The sequence below is a fragment of the Siphateles boraxobius genome, unplaced genomic scaffold (assembly GCF_051911475.1).
Source record: "Siphateles boraxobius isolate OS27281-9 unplaced genomic scaffold, OSU_SipBor_1 46, whole genome shotgun sequence".
Classification (NCBI taxonomy): Eukaryota; Metazoa; Chordata; class Actinopteri; order Cypriniformes; family Leuciscidae; genus Siphateles; species Siphateles boraxobius.
Window position 1 is genome coordinate 13624371 of NW_027509097.1, and position 20318 is coordinate 13644688.

Sequence of the window (20318 nt, forward strand, 5' to 3'; positions counted from 1 at the left end):
TATTACTATAAGCTGTATTGACAGTCTTTTTTGCAATTGGCAATCTGTTCTGCTCATCTTTCAGTATGCAGTAGTGTTCCTATCTTTCTCTCTAATATAAATCTGTCTTGGTTCCTTCTGCCTTTCATAATTTGAAGAGGACAATGAATTTGCTTCCTATTTAAGTGGACTCCATATTGGTGAGCTCTTTTTGATTATGCTTTGTGTCTGTCCTCTGTCCCATAGCACTCCTCTCACTCATATCTGATTCATATTAATGATAAAAGAGTGTGTATATCCCGTTCTGTGTCATTCTCTTGTAACCGTTTCTTGTGCTGTTAGTTCTCAATCTTCTCCCTCCCTCTCCTTCTCTGTGTGTCTGCTCTGTCGGATAAGAATCTTTTTTGACATGTGGCTGCACGCTGTTGCATGTCCTATAGTATCATTGTCAAGCTTCCTTCTGGCTTAGTTTGCATATATCTTCTTTTATAAGTGGTCGAATCAATCAGCCTGCTGACTTCCCCTTTTGGTGTAGTCTGTTTTTTTTTGTCTTTACTTTTTTCTGTCATGACCATGTGCTTTGTACGTTTCCTCTAAGATTGACATTGTTATTTTCTGTGGCGATTCCTGAGTGTTGTTGAATCTTATCATCATACCATCTGATATCAGTGAAATCTAAGTAATCCGTTTTCTCCCAGTCCTGTTGTAAAAAAAGGTCCAAATATGCTTTCGTTTCTCATATAGCCACCCTGAGCAGCTGTACTTTCTGATTTTCCTGTGTGTTGGCAGTGTTTTTAGTTTAAATAGCTCTCTGTAAATGTTCAACATATTGCATTTAAAGGCACTGGTTTATTTCCAGGCTTTGTGGTGGAGGTCCGGCGGACTCTTGATGTGGTGTGTGTTGGACATTGGGCTGTTTGAAGGCCAGCTCTCAGTCAGGCCTTAGTCTGGTTTCCATCTCTAGCGTCAGTGTGTGGAAAATGAGTGTGCCGTAGCATTCTCATTATCTGTTACCGCACAGACTTGTGCGTTCTGTTGTACAGTATGCCCGTCAGGGACAACTCTATACAGTGGCCGCAAAACGTTCAGTATTTCCGTGGGTCCTCAAGTATTAAATATCTTGTAGTAGAAAAATCACTTATTTGTCTTTTGCAAGGGTCTTCGGTTTCAGTTCACAGCAATTTCTCCTCCCTGCTTAATGTTCTGTAATCACTCCATTCTACATCCACTTGAGGTATTCCATTTCTCGTTCCTTAATTTGTCCAAAGCCGTTATTTCTTCCATTTCAGTGAATCTGTTCGATTATTATGAAGGTAAATATAGTTATTTATTTGTACATTTTGATATAAAGATATTTATCCCAAGTTTTTAGTGTTTTTTTTTTTTATCTTCAGCAAGGCTGTATTTATTTTATCAAAATACTGTAAGAACAGTATTAATGAAATAATATTGCAATTTAAAATAACTTTTCTATTTTAATATATTTTAAAATGTAATTTATTCCTGTGATGTCAAAGAAAGCATCATTACTTCAGTCTTCAGTGTCAATATGCTGATTTGCTGCTCAAGAAACATTTCTTATTATTATCAATGTTGGAAACGGTTATACAGATTGATTTTAGAACAACTTTATTTGCACTTGCATTTTCAGGATTCTTTGATGAATAAAAAGTTCAAAAGAAAAGCATTTATTTGAATTGGAAGTAACATTATTAATGTTATTTAAAATGTTCTGAACAGTCACTTTTGATCAATTTAATGCAGCCTTGCTGAATAAGACTAATTTATTTAACAAAACTTCCTGACCCCAACCTTTTGAATGGTATATTGTGTATACGTATATAAATTGTTTGTTATATGCATCCAAATTAGAATCTTCTTTTGTTAGATTTTGATAATGTCTTTTTGGGGCAACTGTACTCTGTTTCCCCTCCTGTTTCCCTGAGTTTCTTGTTTGCTGCTTTTGTCTATATTGCCCAGATTGATTCAGCCTTTCCTTCCTTCTCCTTTGTCTTTGTTTCTCTCTCTCTCTCTCTCTCTCTCTCTCTCTCTCTCTCTCTCTCTCTCTCTCTCTCTCTCTCTCTCTCTCTCTCTCTCTCTCTCTCTCTCTCTCTCTCTCTCTCTCTCTCTCTCTCTCTCGTCTAGTGACTAGTAGACATTAATCTGTTTGTGTAAACCCGAAGCCGCTGGCCACTCATTTTAACTTTTGATTTCACAAGCGATCCTGTGGGTAGAAAGCTGTACAGTCCCGTCTGCCAAGCTCAATCAAGCTCCGTCATTCAATAAGGATAACCTTTTCAACGCTGCCGTCCTGTTTTCTTCCATGCTTTCATTACCGGCCTTCTGACCTCAGCCTCTCCTCTTCCTCCTGACAGCCTAAGAACCTCAAGGGCTGGTCCCTGAACAGCTCCTTCCAGCTTCCGTGCCCTGCCATGCATTACATATTCCATGTAACAGGAGAATTTTTTTTCAAACTTCTTTAAAAAAGTAAAACTTACAAGTCCCATCATTGTACTCTGTCTTGCCTGCGGTGTAATTCACTGTTATGATTTGAACCTGGTGTGGTAGTAATGTAAGACTGTGACACGGATGCTTTGCTAGTTCTGCTCTACCCTGTGTCAGTTGGATGAAGGGGTGTCAGGCGTGCAAGGAGTATTAGTCTTAATCCCAGGTGTGCCATCCATTCATGTATGTCAGCAGTAAGGTTTTCAGATGAACCAGTGCACGTGTGTTTGTGCATATGTGTGAGAGAAAAGAAAAATGTCTGTATTGCTTTGAACATGGTAAGCAGAACAAACTTTAAGAGCTACAATAGTATCTGGGTTTCCATCATTCAAAAGCCTGGGATCAGTATATTATAATAATATAAATATATATATATATATATGTGTGTGTGTTTATATATATATAAAAAAATTTGTAAAATTTTCTATTTTAATAAATTTTAAGATACAATTTATTCCTTATTCATTGTAATATATGGATTTAGTGCTCAAAAAAAAAAATATATATATATATATATAATTTGAGCACTATATATATATATATATATATATATATATAGTGCTCAAATTATATATTTGAGCACAAAAAAAAAAAAATATATATATATATAATTTGAGCACTATATATATATATATATATATATATATATATAGTGCTCAAATTATATATATATATATATTTTTTTTTTTGAGCACTAAATCCATATATTACAATGAATAAGGAATAAATTGTATCTTAAAATTTATTAAAATAGAAAATTTTACAAACACTAAGTATCATACACATGCTGACTCTAAAAAAAGTTAGAGTAAAACTGGGCATCATGCACTAAAAGGCTGCAGACTGACTCTGACTTTCAGCAACTATCACCGGCATCCAAACTGTAAATCGGGTTAAAAATCGTTAAAAACCTTAAGAAGACAATTGAAAGACAACATATTTACCGAATACATTTCTATATACACATTGAGAAAAGTCATGTGACTTGAATAATTCAATCAGATAATTAGCTGCAATTTCCTCCCAGAGCTATCAGACATGCTATCACTCTGACATAAGCTGTTGTTAACAAAAATTAACTTTGACAAAAAATCTAATTAAAGAGTCACAGTGGTTACAATTTTGTGATACGATTGAATTGAAACATATTGTGTGGAAACAATGCTCTATTTGCAAATAGTGTTTTCTATATTCCTGTTTTGCAAAATGAATGGGATGTGATATGATGTGAATACAGGTTTGCTGTGATCAGCTAATCCTAATGACCTCTGCACTATGGGGGCGACCACAATTTAGGATAAGTAAAAACAGGGAGGAAAGGCGACGGGAGTCAGAAGAAAGAACAAAAAAATGAAAACATTTGGGGGAGAAGCTAAAGATGGGAAAGCCATCAGCCCCCGGAATCCAATTAAGACAGGAGTTATGGAAAAATGGAGATGTGTTTTAGACTGAAGTTAAAAAAGCTCCATTTCCAAAATGAGTTTATCTCATCTGTCCACAGGTTCACTCCTGGAGGAGGAGCACCTGGGCCAGAAGCCTCAAGGCCTGTAGCTGTGCACAGCTTTCGATTACCACGCTTTTCCCCACACTGACCCCGGCTCAGGTGGATACACTTTACTATAATCGGCTGAAGTCACTGGGATCTTAATTTGGAGAGGTCGTTTGGCAGTGTCTCTAATTGTGTGTGTATGGTAGACTAGATTTGAATTAGCCATGGACATTGAGAGCAAATGTGCGTCTCTTCGACTGATTTGTAGCCAGTACATATTTTAGATGATTATAGTCTCAATGTCCTTCACTCAGTGTTTGGCTATCCATCTGTGGGGGTCAGAAACGGCCAGACTTTGTAATGGTTCAGTGAATAGATCTTGTGTGTCTGTTGGTGATGTTTGCATGTGGGTGTTTTGTTTCTCTGATGGAAGGAACAGGTGATTGATGAGACTAACAGGAGGGCTGTGTCCTCCAACTAGCCTCTTGGATTTGTAGTTCAGATACTTACTAAACCTGCTAGTGATGACTACACCGGCTTGACCTGGCAGCCCACTCAGTTTGTCTGTGAGTTAGACTGTTCAGCCACGTTGAGAGCTGAGCTGAGCTCCAGGGCCTTAACGGCTGATGTCTAAGCCCACTTGGGCTCTCTTTGGTCGGTCAGGGAGTTCATATTTGACCCCCCCCCACACACACACACACACACACACACACACACACACACACAAATAAAGTGTTATGCTTTTTTATATATAATATTATTGTTATTAATATTTGTATAGATAAACTCTACCTCAACCTATTGAATTAATGTTTGTAACATCAAAGCACAAAAAGCAACTGTTAATCGATAATTTATCAGGCTTCATAATATTTAAACTTTCACTTGTATTAATGCATTTACCAGATACCTTTTATCTAAAGTGACTTGCTTTGCATTTAATGTATATATGTTAACAGTTTATGATCACATATAAATGGCATATTTGCATAAATGTATACAAATATATAATATATATTTTCATATGTAATTATGGCTCTAAGAAATTTGGGATAGGATAGAGGGAAAAACAAATATCACTCCTTGATACAAATCTGTTCTCCTCCGGGCCAACAGGAACGAAGAGTCGGTATTCAGCGCAAGCCTGTAACACTTGGGCAGAACACGACTTTCCACTTATGCAGCACAATGGAATCCACTCCTACGGTGTGTTTCCCCTAGACGGCTATTCTTAACGAGTTCAACATGATTCAAAGCAGTGCCCAATACATATTTCAAATAGCTCTACTAAATACTTGTTTTTCTTTAATCGTTGCCTGTGAGAGTTATCCATCTTCTCCCCTGGATCCAGGATCACAAGCCAGTTCGTGCTTATCTGTGGGAATGCTGAAAGATAATTGTGGTTGGTAAAGCGTTTGTTGGAGACTGGTTTCGCTTACAAGAGATTGCATATAGTTAGTGTGCACATGAGATGAGATCAGACGATTCTGGTACGTGCGATTTGTACCGGAAACTCAATGTTTGATGCTGGGGGTCCCTCAGACACCACACAAGGGGCCTGTACACTACTGTTAAACCCTTCCACAGATGACCGTAAAAGAGGGTGGGAGTGAGTGAATGGATCATTCACATGCTCAACATGGAGCTCTCCGTTAACCTTGTTTGGGGTGGAAGGCGTAGGCCGAGGTATTTCACAAGAGAAAACTTTATTTGAGTTCATTTCCTCTTTTCTCGAAGCTTTGAAACTACTCTAAATGAAATACAGTGAACTCTGTTCAATCATATCCATATCCTTCATTCTCTGAATCTGCAAGAAGTGCCATTCTTGTGAAAATATTCTGCATGATTTAAACATGACTTACAACTACAGGACAATGATTATCCAATCCCAAATAATGGATAAAAGAAATAGTCACAGACTGAGTATTATGATTCACCTCATTGACCTTTTTCGGTTACCTTATCTTTTTGATAAATGTGAATGTGAATCATTCCGTATCCATACAGGGAGGTAATGTGTTTGAAGGTTATTACCCCTTGTAGTCCTTAACGTTTTTGAATCCTACAGGGCTTTCACCTCACAGATATACTAAATTTCTTCCACGACTGTAAGATATTATTGCTGTGGAAAATGGGCATTCGGGAGCTACAGCAGCTTTCAGACGATTGTGTGTGCGGCGGCAGTGCGTGTCTTTCTGTGTTTACACTGAATTTGGGCCTTTTTCATTGTTTTTCCTTCCATGTCTCAGTGGAAGAACAGGTTTGATTTGTGAACTGCTAGTTGGTGATGGTAGGTTGCGTAGCTCTGAGGTCCAATTAACTTGTCACGCAAGAGTGCACGCCATTAGGAGGTGCAGGTTTGGGCCTCTACAGCAGGCACGTGTCGGTCTTCTAGCCTGTACTGTCATATGCAGAGGGGAAATGGGAGGAATTTTATGACTGTCCTTGGCTAGTTGGCTTTCTCTTTTTATATTTATATCCATCCCCAAACCAGAAGGCACTTGCCTGAGCATTTCTAATATACTCAAGCTGCCTTCTGTCACCGCACGTCACGCAAAGCAAGATGCGTCCTTTTGAACAAGACAGAACTAAGGTTTCCTGACAGGGTGCAGGACCAAAATGTAGAAACATTTCTGCTAAGACTAGAATGGATTAATTTCCATGCTTTTTTTCTAATTCAACCTCAATCAGTTTTGGTGACTCCAGTTCAAGAGTGTGGTATAGTTGCTTGATATCTGAGCCTTGATTTATTTATCCTTATTGAGATGGAAGGCAATATTTCGGCTATTTGGATGGAGCCGTCTATCCTGCTTTAAGTGGTTTTGAAGGGTCCCGATTACGAAGCCTCTTCATACAGAGAACTGCAATTTTCATTGACTAGCCACAGCCAAGCAGCCGTAATGAAAGCTGTGCACCTGCTCTGTGCTCGAGAAAATGGAGCTTCCCATTGCCAGAGTCAGTCAACAGCTGAATCTGAAAAATACTAAAATTGAACAGAACAAGCCACTCACTGTTTCAGTTTACTAAAGGTCACTGTCGCATCCTTTCGAGGGGATTGTTTCTTTCAAATCGGCCACTAGTACTTTTTTTCTCCATTAAATGTTGTTGATTTTTGTCAGATAATCATACCTTTATGCCTACCACCTTATAATAATTGTGGGACTTGATGTTTTTGCTGTAGTCAGGGCTGAGTTTTAGCGTGATGAATAGACTTCAAGTGGCATGAGCAGCAGAAGACCACAGGTTAGCCTGAGTGGAAGAATGCTCTCTCCTAAACACTTGTAACCAAATCCCCACTGTGGAACCACACAAACACTTGTGTTGTGGTACAGCAAGCGCTTGACTTACGGTGTGTTTCATTTGTATCCCAGCGTAGGTCCCCACAAGCCCTTATTAGGTGACTGTGTGGAAAAGAACAAGCTGTAAAGAATGCAGGATCTCTCCACGGCTGCACATCTGTGCTCCGCGGTCTCTCGATACTGTGGAAAGTATTAAAGGGGGACTGGATTAAGTTTTTTTTTTTTTTTTTTTTTCTCAGTCCATAATTTTCTTACTGCCGTAATCTTACTTGGGCATCTTGCATCATATCATACGCGTTCATTAATCACATCTTGAAAAAAAAAAATGCTGTGGAGGCGGGAGGGGAAAATGCCTTGTGCAGCGATGGGGTATTAGGTGTCTCTGGTTTGGGGCTGTGCTAGACTAACTAGCATCTGTCATGAATATAAAACCATGCTGCTTAAATGAGGGGTACGTTTTGAGTTTTGATATAGTCTGGGGTCATTAAAGACAGACTGGTGCTGTCCAGAGTAATCAGACAGGAAGTTTTGTGGTGACGTTCCTAACAACCTTTTAGGGCATGAAAAACCACACTTAGCTATGACCGTGTCCTGAAATAGCCCACCTCCTGCCATGTCCTCTTGAAAAACGTAGCCTCAGATATTTCAGTCTGGTCGTTTTGTTACCTGGATGTGGATGAAAGAACCACAAGTCGGTTCATATGATGGCGCACAGGAAAATCTGTTATGATCGGGCCCAGACGGAATCTGTGGACCTTTTTCGGATTTTCCATGCTTATTTTTCAGGGAAAATCTGCGGAATGAGCTTAGATATAGTAAAATGTGGTAAATGGAACAAAGAGTACTGAACACTTAACGGTGGATGAAAGTGTGACCAATATGCCAAAATATTTAATGAATTAACACGTAAAGAGTGAGGGATATGTGATCAATGTCAATAATGGCCCTAAATAAATAAATATATATATATATATATATATATATATATATATATATATATATATATATATATATATACTTTCATTCAGCAAAGACATATTTGGTCACGTCACTGACAATTATAACATTAAAAAAAATCTATTTAAAATAAATGCTGTTCTTTTGAAAATTTTATTCATCTAAGAATCCTGAATTCTTTTGAAAATTTTATTCATCTAAGAATCCAGATTTTTTTTTATTTTTTTTTTTATTTTTTTACGGTTTCATCCAATATATTAACCAAAACAACTGTGACACTGAAGACTGGAGTAATGATGCTGAAAATTCAGCTTTTCCATCACAGAAATAAATTAAACTTTAACTTAATATACAAATTACATTTGTATATTAAAATAAATATTAAATATTAAAAGTTTTTTCACAATTTTTTTCACACAATGTTTTTACTGTATTTGATCAAATAAATGCAGCCTAGGTAAACCCAAGTCTCATCTTTCAAAAATATTTTAAAAACCTTACTACCCCCAAACTTTTAAACAATAGTGTAAATAAAAGCATAATAGTAATGTAACAGAATACAAAAAATAAAGAAATCAAATAAAATCTTTTTAAGGCTAATATGATGTGTCACAATTCTAAGGAAATGTGCAGAACTTTAAGCGTAAGTGTTTAAGATCCAGTAAGACTTCTATGACTCCATCATATCCTCATTCTCAAATGCACAAAAGAATGTCAGACAAGCTTGTTGTTCTTTTGTCTTATTTGTTTCTCCCTCACTTCTCCCTCTCCAGCGGGCCTGCGAAGAAGTTTTCGTCTCAGCAGAAGAGATAAGAAGACAAATAAGTCCATGTATGAATGTAAGAAAAGTGAGCAGTATGACACAGCTGATGTGCCGACTTATGAAGAGGTGACAACCTACCGCAGAAAACACGGAGACAGACACAGACTTGTCGTGTTAGTTGGTAAGTATGAAAAATGTGGTGTCTTTTTTGCCTTTATTTAAAAGTTTTCAGAAATGACTAAATGGAATTTCAAAAAGATTGTCTCTGCTTTTAGTTTGGTTAGCTCAAGCATGCGCGCTTGGTAATTTTCTTAATTTTTTTTCTACTGTTGAGACCACTGCACAAATCAAATCACAGTTTTAAGGCTCCACACAAACAGTGCTTTACCCACAACAGCACTTGACTGAAACCCATAATTCCTTTTCTGCTATGGGACTTTCACTCAAACCCAGCCCTCTGAAGACCCCTGGAGCTGACGGGACCAGCTGAGGATTAATTCATTTATGTGGCACTTCATTTACAGTGCTGGTGTTCTAACGGAACATTTTATTCCTCCTTAATATTATTCACCAAAGAATTGTTAACACTTGTTTTCAAGGGAACAGCTAGAGCGAGACTCCAGTGAAACATCTACTTTACAAAGTGAAAAAAACCTTTATTACATTTTTTAGAAAAAATATTACATTTTCTAAAGTCAGATTTGGTGTTTGTTTGCCAGTTATTCTGGACAGAGGATATAGAGGCCAGAACAATGAATTAAGTGTTTCATAAAAGTGTGAATAAAAAGTAATTTAGATTTGTATGACAGATAGTTTGAGGGTTTCAGGTTCCCTTTTTCTTTCTTTTTTTATAATGCTGAAATGCTGCATTACCCTCTTTTCATCGACCTCCTCCACTATGAATTAAGTTCAGAATTTATTTTTCCCAGTGTAAGGGGTTTGTTGTTGTGAAAATTTCCTCATATACTGACAAGTAATGTTGACCAGGTGTATAAAATATTTCACGTACATATCTGAGAGGTAGCACAGGGTCATGGTTCATCGCAATAGACCAGCCCGTGTGTTTGTGAACGCAACATGGCATATGGATTCTATCACAGTTTTGTTGGTGCATGTAATTAATGGAGTGTGTTTTCACATGCCTATGTGAGCGAATGTATAAGGTGGTCTGTTTAATTAATCAAGCTTTTTGTACTGTCCGGATTCCCCTTTGGTAATTTGCACCTCATGCGGTTTAAAGTAAATATTTTCACGAGTTTTGTCTCGTAAGGTGGAGGGCAGCATCATGTATGTATCAAACGTGACAAAACCAAGGATGCAGAAAAAAGGGTCTGCTGTGTTTTCTCTCTGAACTGTTATTCTGTCCCTTGAGGTCATGCTTTAACTTTTCCTGGCCTACACTTTTTTTTTTCCCTCTGTCTTTATTTCATTAACTTTGCCAATTGTTTTATTGCATTTAATAATGCAGCCATCAATGATGCCATTTGACTGTCTTTTCCCTCATTCATCTCTCTTTATACTCTATACCTGTAGTTATTGTAGTCATTTCTCTTTTCCTGCTATTGTCTTTGCAGCTTTAAATGAAAGTACATTCAACTTTTACACTCCCATTAGGTGTTTACTCCTGGCTACAGACAACAGGGTCAGGCAAATTCACCCCTGAACAAAATAGTCTTATTCCCCCTTGCTTTCTCTAACACAACTGACCCACGGTTTGTGGTTGGGTTTCAAACGACTTTCCAGATGAATCAAGATCTTATCTATTTGGATACATATTAATCGACCATCCAAAGTCAACACATTTAACAACTGTGCAGCTTCGCGAACCCGCCGTAGTGTTTTAACTGAAACCTGATTATTTAACATAGCAAATGATCTGTTTTTTTCTACATGTTTGAGTTAAGATTGAAAAGATTTCAGTTGATATAGTGGTAGTTCAGACCCAGACAGAATAACGGGGGAACAGAAGAATGACCATTGAGGAAAACGGTGATCTAAAGGAGCTGTCGGTTCAAACGTCGGATCAGATTCACCGTTTCATTTTATGTCACAATTTTCATGCTCTTTCCAAACATCTCTGTCTGGGCTTTTATAATTGAACATTACAATTTGGGCTGCAATGTGTTGTTTCTTCCTAGAACTATCAAGTATAATTTTTACACATCTGAGCAGTTGGCAGGGTCCTGCACAAGTAGCGTAGTGCCCAGTCTCTCCAAAGGCTTAAACTATTGCCAAAAAAGCTTTGTTTGTGAACTTATCTCACACATAAATGTGTAGAAAGGTTATTTATCGGACACACTGGTGGAATATTTTGAAGCTGATAATATGAGGACATGATGACTGTGTTTTAGGAGCGTTGAGAGAAGGTTGGATGACGGCCCCCCATGTTTAGCCAGTCTAGCCGCTCCTCAGGGTTAACTGCATCTGCTCCACGCTTGGCCTGGAAGTTATTAAGCCTTTCATATTAGCCTTCTCCCCTAATGAGCGCCTTAATGACTACTGACACTTTTACGACCACCACAACCTGCCCCCGTGAGTGCACACATACACTTGGATTGAAAAACAATTACTCAAATGTGTTATTTTATTGGGGCTGTTGAAGAATAAAGGGCTAGTTTTTGTTTGGGTCATTAAAGCATATGACAATGAACAGAATAACCAGAAAAAAAAGTCAGTTAACCTCTTTGACACACCAACATCTCAGTTGAAGGCTGTTTAGACTGGTGAGCTGGATGGCTGCTTAGTGCTTGAACTCAGACTACAGGTTGCAATGCTGTTCGCGGCTTTTGAGACACAAGCAGCCATACATCAGAGATGGGGCGAGCCGCTGCAGAGATGAGTGATCGAGGGCTTTAAACTCATTAAGTGCACATGATGAGTGAATAGAATTTTGAAAAGATTTCTATGTGAGCCTAGAAGCCGGCAGTCAGGGCCTGGTGGGGTCTACAGATTAACATCTCAGAAAATACTGTTTGAGTTTGTAGGTCCTTTTAAGAAAAACAAGCATTTGTGGATGAAATATGGCTAGTTATAGGAAACATTACTGTGTTTTTTTTCCCTTTCCCACCTACGATATATATAGCACATAAACATGCACTTTTTACATATGGCTCAAACAGGAGCTCTTCATTACTTAGTGACCCTAAAACACTTGAAATAATTTTCTATTTCCTCACTGTAATAAATCAGCATCTTACTCTTCTCCACTATCACAGTGGAATAAGGATAACGTGTGTGTGTGTGGGGGGGGGGGGGGCGATGCGAGTAGGAAAACATCTGTTTTGTGTTCTATAACATATAGATTTTGATTTGTCTCATAGCAATTATTAGTCTAATAGAAAACCACGTTTGACTATCTGCATTATAAATTGTGAATCTTGGCCTACCTTTAACTGGGCCTTGACATGAAGAATTGCATGAGGGGATTGAATCTCTGTTGCTGGTATTGTACTATAATACTATAATACAGTGACAATACAGTTTACCCAATTACCTGTATTACCCAATACAGGTGTATTACCTGTAATACCCAATACAGGTGTATTACCTGTATTACCCAGTGACAAATTAGTATCAATGTTTCATATTTGTGCATGAAGTAAAAATGCAGTATAAAAATCACACTAAAATCTTCAAAATAACTGTGTAAAATTATTTTTAGTTAAATTAGTATGTTTTTCCAAATATCTTTTTAATAAATAAATATGAAAAATTGAATTTGGGATAAAAAAATTATCATTATGTATTGTATGGAGCTAATAATATGACAAAATGATTTGAATTTGAATTGTGTAAATTTGAATTATTTGCAAGTGTAATCTAACAAAATTGAATTTTAGGTGGTAGTTTAAATGGTTCTGAATTAGATTTTTTTTAAACGAATATTGAAGATTTGAAATTTAACAAATTTAAATGTTTTTATGGCTGAATTTTATAGACATGTATTTTCAAACAGCTAGTTTTTTTGTTCTGAATTCTTATACTGCAAATATTCAGTTTAAAAAAATTCAGATTCAAGTTTTCAAGATGAAGAAATTCGGAACTTCAAATTCAGTTTTCTAAAATTCAATCTCAAAAATTCAAACTCAAAAATTCAGATTTTACAGAAAGTAGGTCACAGGTCATCCACAGGGAAGAGTAGATGATCTCAGAAAAATCGAACAGAGCATTTTGGCCAATATATTCGCCTGCCTCTCGTCCTTACACAAGGTGTTTTTGAACAAAATCGTATCCCCAGTCAGTGGAAGCCAGAACGCAACGCCCAATATGTCAATATTCACCATTTAATGAACGCGTTTCAACTGGCTTACAGCTACTAGATACTCCGACTGATGCATGATCAAATAGACGCATTCCGCGTCATCTTGTCTTATTCGCTCTTTTTGCCCGTGATGGAGCGCGTCTCGTGGCTCTTACTAAGCGTCACCAGCCACAAGATCTCTCACTGTTTTCATCTATCAGACACTCGGATTGATACACGAAAACACATCTTATCTATTATTTTATTTGCTCTTTTTGCCCGTGACGGAACGCGTCTCATGGCTCGTCGCGTCAGCCACTAGCGTCGCACCTGCCACAAGATCTCTCACTGTTTTCATTTACCAGACACTCGGATTGATACACGAAAACACACAAACAGTGCAATCCTGCTCTTATTTACCTTTATGTCATCTTATCTTATATTTTATTCGCTCTTTTTGCCCTTGATGGAGCGCGTCTCGTGACTCTTACTAAGCGTCACACCAGCCACAATCTCTCACTGTTTTCATATACCAGACACTCCGATTGATACATGAAAACACACAGACAGTGCAATCCTGCTCTTATTTACCCTTTTGTCATCATATCTAATATTTTATATGCTCTTTTTGGCCCGTGATGGAGCGCGTCTCGTGGCTCGTCGCGTTAGCCACTAGCGTCTGCCACAAGATCTCTCACTGTTTTACAGCCTGTCATCCAGGAATGGTGCAGGAGAACAAACTGTCTGTCACAGAACATGCCAAAGTCAAGTGAGTAAACTGAATATTTAAAAATCACATTGTGGTTTATGAAATATTGTTTAAGTACCCTTTTAAGTAGTTAGGCTACATGTCGAGGGGGGGTAGCTGATTTCAAATAATGAAAATTTTCTGCAACCAATTTAGGCTACCTGATGTAACTCAACATTTTCTTAGCTTCAGCTATCGAGTAATTAATAAGAAGATAGGTTCTTTAGGGAGCGTGTGGGTGGCACGGGGTGACACAACCACCACCTCCATCCATCCATAAAGTGTTTTCTGTGGCAGTGTTGGCTACAAAGATGAAGTTGGACTCGCCATCTTCGCAGTAGTGAACGCGCCGAGATTAGAAATGCTCATTTCATACGGATTACATAATCTGAGAGTAACCTATTTATTTTCGTTTTGAATTGTTTCGTTTAAAACTAGGCTAGACATTTCTACCTTCCTAGATATATTTCTCATGCATGTGAGGAACGTGTAATGCAAAAATGTCATGATTTTATTGTTATAGGCCTATGTCTGCTATATTTATTAAATCCAGGAAATTGGTTGATCAAACATTGATTAAAATTAAGATACAATTTATACAAAACGAAATTCACTTCAAGGAAATGCTTTATACAAAACAAAACTTAATGGAGTGGTCAAAAACATTCTCCTTCAGAATATGTCAATCAGAGTATCAGGCGCTGTAACGTGAGAGATCTTGTGGCTGGAGCGCCACGAGACGCGCTCCATATTACGGGACAAAGGAGCTAATAAAAAATAAGATAAGATGTCAAATAGGTAAATAAGAGCAGGATTGCACTGTTTGTGTGCTCTCATGTATCAATCCGAGTGTCTGGTAGATGCAAACAGTGAGAGATTGTGGCTGGTGTGACGCTTAGTAAGAGTCACGAGACGCGCTCTATCAAGGGCAAAAAGAGCGAATAAAATATTAGATATGATGACAAAAGGGTAAAAGAGCAGGATTGCACTGTCTGTGTGTTTTCATGTATCAATCGGAGTGTCTGGTATATGAAAACAGTGAGAGATTGTGGCTGGTGTGACGCTTAGTAAGAGTCACGAGACGCGCACCATCACGGGCAAAAAGAGCAAATAAAATATTAGATAAGATGACATAAAGGTAAATAAGGGCAGGATTGCACTGTTTGTGTGTTTTCGTGTATCAATCCGAGTGTATGAAAACAGTGAGAGATCTTGTGGCAGGTGCGACGCTAGTGGCTGACGCGACGAGCCATGAGACGCGTTCCGTCACGGGCAAAAAGAGCAAATAAAATAATAGATAAGATGTGTTTTCGTGTATCAATCCGAGTGTCTGATAGATGAAAACAGTGAGAGATCTTGTGGCTGGTGACGCTTAGTAAGAGCCACGAGTCGCGCTCCATCACGGGCAAAAAGAGCGAATAAGACAAGATGACGCGGAATGCGTCTATTTGATCATGCATCAGTCGGAGTATCTAGTAGCTGTAAGCCAGTTGAAACGCGTTCATTAAATGGTGAATATTGACATATTGGGCGTTGCGTTCTGGCTTCCACTGACTGGGGATACGATTTTGTTCAAAAACACCTTGTGTAAGGACGAGAGGCAGGCGAATAAATTGGCCAAAATGCTCTGTTCGATTTTTCTGAGATCATCTACTCTTCCCTGTGGATGACCTGTGACCTACTTTCTGTAAGATCTGAATTTTTGAGTTTCAATTTTTGAGATTGAATTTTAGAAAACTGAATTTGAAGTTCCGAATTTCTTCATCTTGAAAAGTTGAATCTGAATTTTTTTAAACTGAATATTTGCAGTATAAGAATTCAGAACAAAAAAACTAGCTGTTTGAAAATACATGTCTATAAAATTCAGCCATAAAAACGTTTAAATTTGTTAAATTTCAAATCTTCAATATTCGTTTAAAAAAAATCAAATTCAGAACTATTTAAACTACCACCTAAAATTCAATTTTGTTAGATTACACTTGCAAATAATTCAAATTTACACAATTCAAATTCAAATCATTTTGTCATATTATTAGCTCCATAGTATTGTACAGTATACGCTATTGTTCAAAATTTGGGGTCTAAGATTTTGTAAAAATAGTGGAAACAATATTATTGTGAATTAATATTTTAAAATGTAATCTATTCCTGTGATGGCAAAGCTTTATTTTCAGCAGCCAGTCTTTGATGAATATAGAATAAAAAGAACAGCAATTTTTTGAGAAATCTTCAGGAAATAAAAGTCTTTAAAAGTATAAATTAAAGTATTAAATAAGTCACCCCAAAAGTTTGAACAGTAGTGTTTCTTTGATGGAACATTTGAATTCATAAAAGGTCTTTTTTTTCTTCTCTTTTGACAAAAAAAAAAAATACATACTAAGTTGTTAGTATAAATACAGCAGTATGATAAAAAAAAAAATGTTAAGCAAGATATTAATGGACTCTTTCTCATTGTCTCTGCATCTCTCTCTGTTTGCTTCTACAGGTCCTACTGGTGTTGGTTTGAATGAGCTCAAAAGGAAGTTGTTGATATCCGATCCACAACATTTTAGTGTCACCATCCCACGTAAGTCATTCCTAGTGTGTGTGGTTATGTGAGCGACAAAGATCAAGACCGAATTTTTTTTTTTTTCTAGTACCCATTTATACACTCCTTGGGCACAGTATTGTCACCTCATCAGTCTGTCATTGATAACAGCTCTACTTGACACACTTCCCTGTCCTTAGCAGCAGTGTCCATGACTGCCACTCCTCTTTCCTCTCTTCAGCATCCAGAAACATATCATCCAGACAAGATATTTTTAGGACAAATAAATATGGCTGTGACTTATGTATTTAAACAGCCTGACACTGTGGAGAAATTGCAAATTTAGAGGCAGGAACGCGAGAGACTGAGCTTGACAGTTTGAGGGAGTTGGAGACAGTGGCTAGAAAAGCCTTGACTGTTGATATAACAGATGTTTGTTACATTTTAAGCTTGGCTTTAATAAGAATGTCTGATTTAGGCTCTGACACTTTGAAATGCCACTGGTATTAATATCTCATCCAAAGCTTTTTGCCTTAATGCTGCCTAATTGCTCACAAATGTGACCCCTGCATTAGTCTGTATTATGTAGCCCTCCTCCCCTCAGAACTTACGGAGGATTAAGATTAAAGGAATGGATTCTTGGAAAGTGACTGTTTTAAAAGTGCTTTTTGGTCATCTTTCCCCTTTTTATTTCAATCATGCCAGCTCCAACTCTCATTGTTAATATGGAGTGATTAAACATTAAATATCTTTTCAATTTAATTTGTCTAAAGAAGCCCAACATGAGTGATTGCTTCACATTTTCAACAATTGGGTCTTTTAAAACACAAACCAGCCGTAGCAGCAACACTAGCAAGATTGTTGAATACGATTATTTGGGAGCACTTGAACATTTTGTCTCCTCTCCAGCCTTTACTGCTATTTTCCATGATCTTAGAATGAAATTCAAATTATTTTGCCACACCAAAAACATTTCCTATGCCACAGAGCTAATGCCAGATGAAATGTATTCTATTTCTTTCAGCAGTACAAGGGGAGTGACTTTTTTTCTTTGTTTTGTGAGCACCAGCAGTTGGAGGTATAATAACATGTTATCTTATGTCTGCGGTGGGCTGTCATCATGGGAGGGGGATGCCTCTTCATCAAATATGTGATGGGTTGAGGTTAACTAATAATTTACTCCAATCCCACCCAACCCATACATTTCCCCTCATCTCTCTCTGTCTTTATCTATATGATCCTTCAGAAATTATTGTAAGAATCTGATTTGGTGCTCAAGAAACATTTCTTATCACAGATGAAAACGGCTGTGCTGCTTAATATTTTTGTGGATACTGTTACCTTTTTTTGGATTCTTTAATAAATAGAAAGTTCAACGGAACAGTATTTGATTAAAACAGAAATCTTTTGTGATATTATAAATGTCTTTACTGTCACTTTTATATAAAAGTATGCATAAAAAGAATTCAGAAAAATCACCAATACATGACAACTAGATAGAGCGATAGATTTGCTTGAAAAAGCAGAAGGAAAAAGCAGGGGAAGAAAAAACCTGGAACAAGGCGAGTTGGAATGGTGATAAAGTTTAATAGTTTGTTTTGGAGCTGCTGGCGGCTTGCAGACTATTTGTCAGAGGTGTGTTCTACAGCGACCTTTGACCTCCCCGACACTCGTTAAACACACCGCTGTGTGTCTCTGCATGGCAAACTTTGACCCTGGCTGTACCCGCCGGAGCCGTGCTGGCTGGACTGGCACGCGCCGTGTGATTTAAAGACGGGAGTTTATAAGCAGCTGAAAGCAGGAGCAGGGCTTAATGAGGGACAGAGTAAACTCAGTGCTGGTACTGTACCATGTGCTCCTGGGGCTTTACGAGCAGCGTTACACTCACACTGGCCTTTAGAAGCCTTGTGGTGAGTTGAGCCAAGACAGACAGGGTGGGTGTGGCGTCAGACCAGTGGTTTATTTTAAATAAAATTAAGTAGGAAATAAAGTGCCCATGGGGAACTCCCTTTAATCAAGGAAATGTCTGTAATGAACGTTTCTTCACATGTTCTTCTTGAAGCACCTTCAACCACTAACTTATTCCAACACAGTGATCTAAGAAACACTGCTGGGTTTTTCTTTTTCTTTTTTCTTTCTGTCCATTCAGGGACAAAGTATCTAATGCCATTTAGGGCTGGGTAAAAATTAAGTTTTCCCCAATTAATCGCATTCTTCATTTAAAAGATTCCAAAGCAATTGTTAAAAATCTGTGATTGAGCTTTTATGCCTATTTTTAGTGGCTGTGTGAAAATGTATCTCTAAAGCGCTTCCTGTCGTGCCAATGTCTATGAATTTACTCAGCTGCATAGTTTGGGCCCTCTTGACAATTTTTTTAATTAATATGTTCATAATGTACTGTACCAAGTTAGAAGGTTGTCGTCCTAGTCCTTGTGAGCTCCTTGTAGAACATCCTGTACAATGTGACCAGTGTAATCTGATTTGATAACAATTGTGTCTTCTGGAAATTTAGCCAATTCTTTTAATTATTTTTTTACTGTTCTGAATCAAATGCTTGTGATTCAGAATTGATTTGCTCAGATTTCCAGCACTAATGCTGTTACATTTATGTTAAAACGAGAGTTGAAAATACTAAAACCGTACTAGATCTCTTGTTCTGTCGGTGTGCTGTAGGTTTAAGTTTTGTAAAGAATACACTACACAACTTTTTTCCGATTTACAGTCTGGATGAGTTGACGCTAGTTGTCGAAAGTCAGACTCTGTCTTCAGATTTCAGTTGACCAAATTAATTTCACAGAAAATCGCTAGCCTTTTTTTTTTTCAGACCATGATTCTATCCAGTTGGAGTATAGCAAACAAGTTTGATATTTTGAGCCAGTTTTAGAACACACTGTTTCCATTTGTCATGTGTGTCCTAGCAATGTGTGTTTTTAAAAATCTTTTCAGATTTAACAAGTCATGTAGTGTATTCCAGCCTTAAGTGTGAAACTACACTAAACCAACTGAGATCCCAAAATCTCTGTAGCCATTTAAGATTTCAAATGATTTTTTAAGATAAGAGGTGTCATTTCCCAATGTAAAAGTGCTTTCTCTTCACTACGCCTTATCTTTTACAGACACCTCTCGATCGAAGAGACATCAGGAAAACGATGGAGTGGAGTATCATTTTATCTCCAAGCACCTTTTTGAGGCAGACATTCAGAACAACAAGTAAGTCACGCTACAACACAATCTTTTTTCTTTTCTTTTTTGTCTTGCTTCGATCGAAACACTACTGTGTATTGTTTGGATTGAGCATATGAATATTTCTGCTGTGATTTGGATTGGGGATGTGAAAGTTTACCGTGGAGATCGCTGGACTGCTTCCTTTATTCTCAGGATTGTAATCATGTCAACCGTAACCCTGACACAAACACTCAACAGTGAGAGAGATATAAATCTGAGAGACGGAGCCTCCGTGGCCAGTTAGTATTCAACACATCATCTAGAGCCCTTACTGAACTTAAGTAAATCAGCACCCGAGTCAAAACACTATACAACAGTTTTCACTGATGTCGTCTGTCTCAGACGATATGGCAAACATTCACCAGTTTTGCCTTTCAGCTGCCCACTATTCTTTTCATTTTTCCACTCCATTTCCTTCAAGCAAATTGTGTATGCGAGTGTGTGCTACTTGTGTAGCAGCATGATGTGGGCTCAGATCCCTTCTCTGTAAGCGAGAGTGAGAGGGTGTTGACAGGTGGTCTGTTTCTGTGAGTGCCCGCGAGAGAGGGGGAATCAGACTCCCTTTTTCCCAGTGGTTGGTAAGCTC

The 20318-nt window shown here is 37.8% G+C and overlaps 1 protein-coding gene across 2 annotated transcripts in view; it reads left to right on the forward strand.

Moving 5' to 3' along the window:
- mpp7a (MAGUK p55 scaffold protein 7a) overlaps positions 1 to 20318 on the forward strand; it is a 214547-nt gene that overhangs the window by 174966 nt on the left and 19263 nt on the right. For both annotated transcript variants that reach the window (XM_077200955.1, XM_077200956.1), the window contains exons 12-14: positions 9003 to 9173; positions 16466 to 16546; positions 19624 to 19717. In XM_077200955.1, the coding sequence (XP_077057070.1) occupies positions 9003 to 9173; positions 16466 to 16546; positions 19624 to 19717 (346 nt within the window). The remainder of the gene's footprint in view (positions 1 to 9002; positions 9174 to 16465; positions 16547 to 19623; positions 19718 to 20318) is intronic.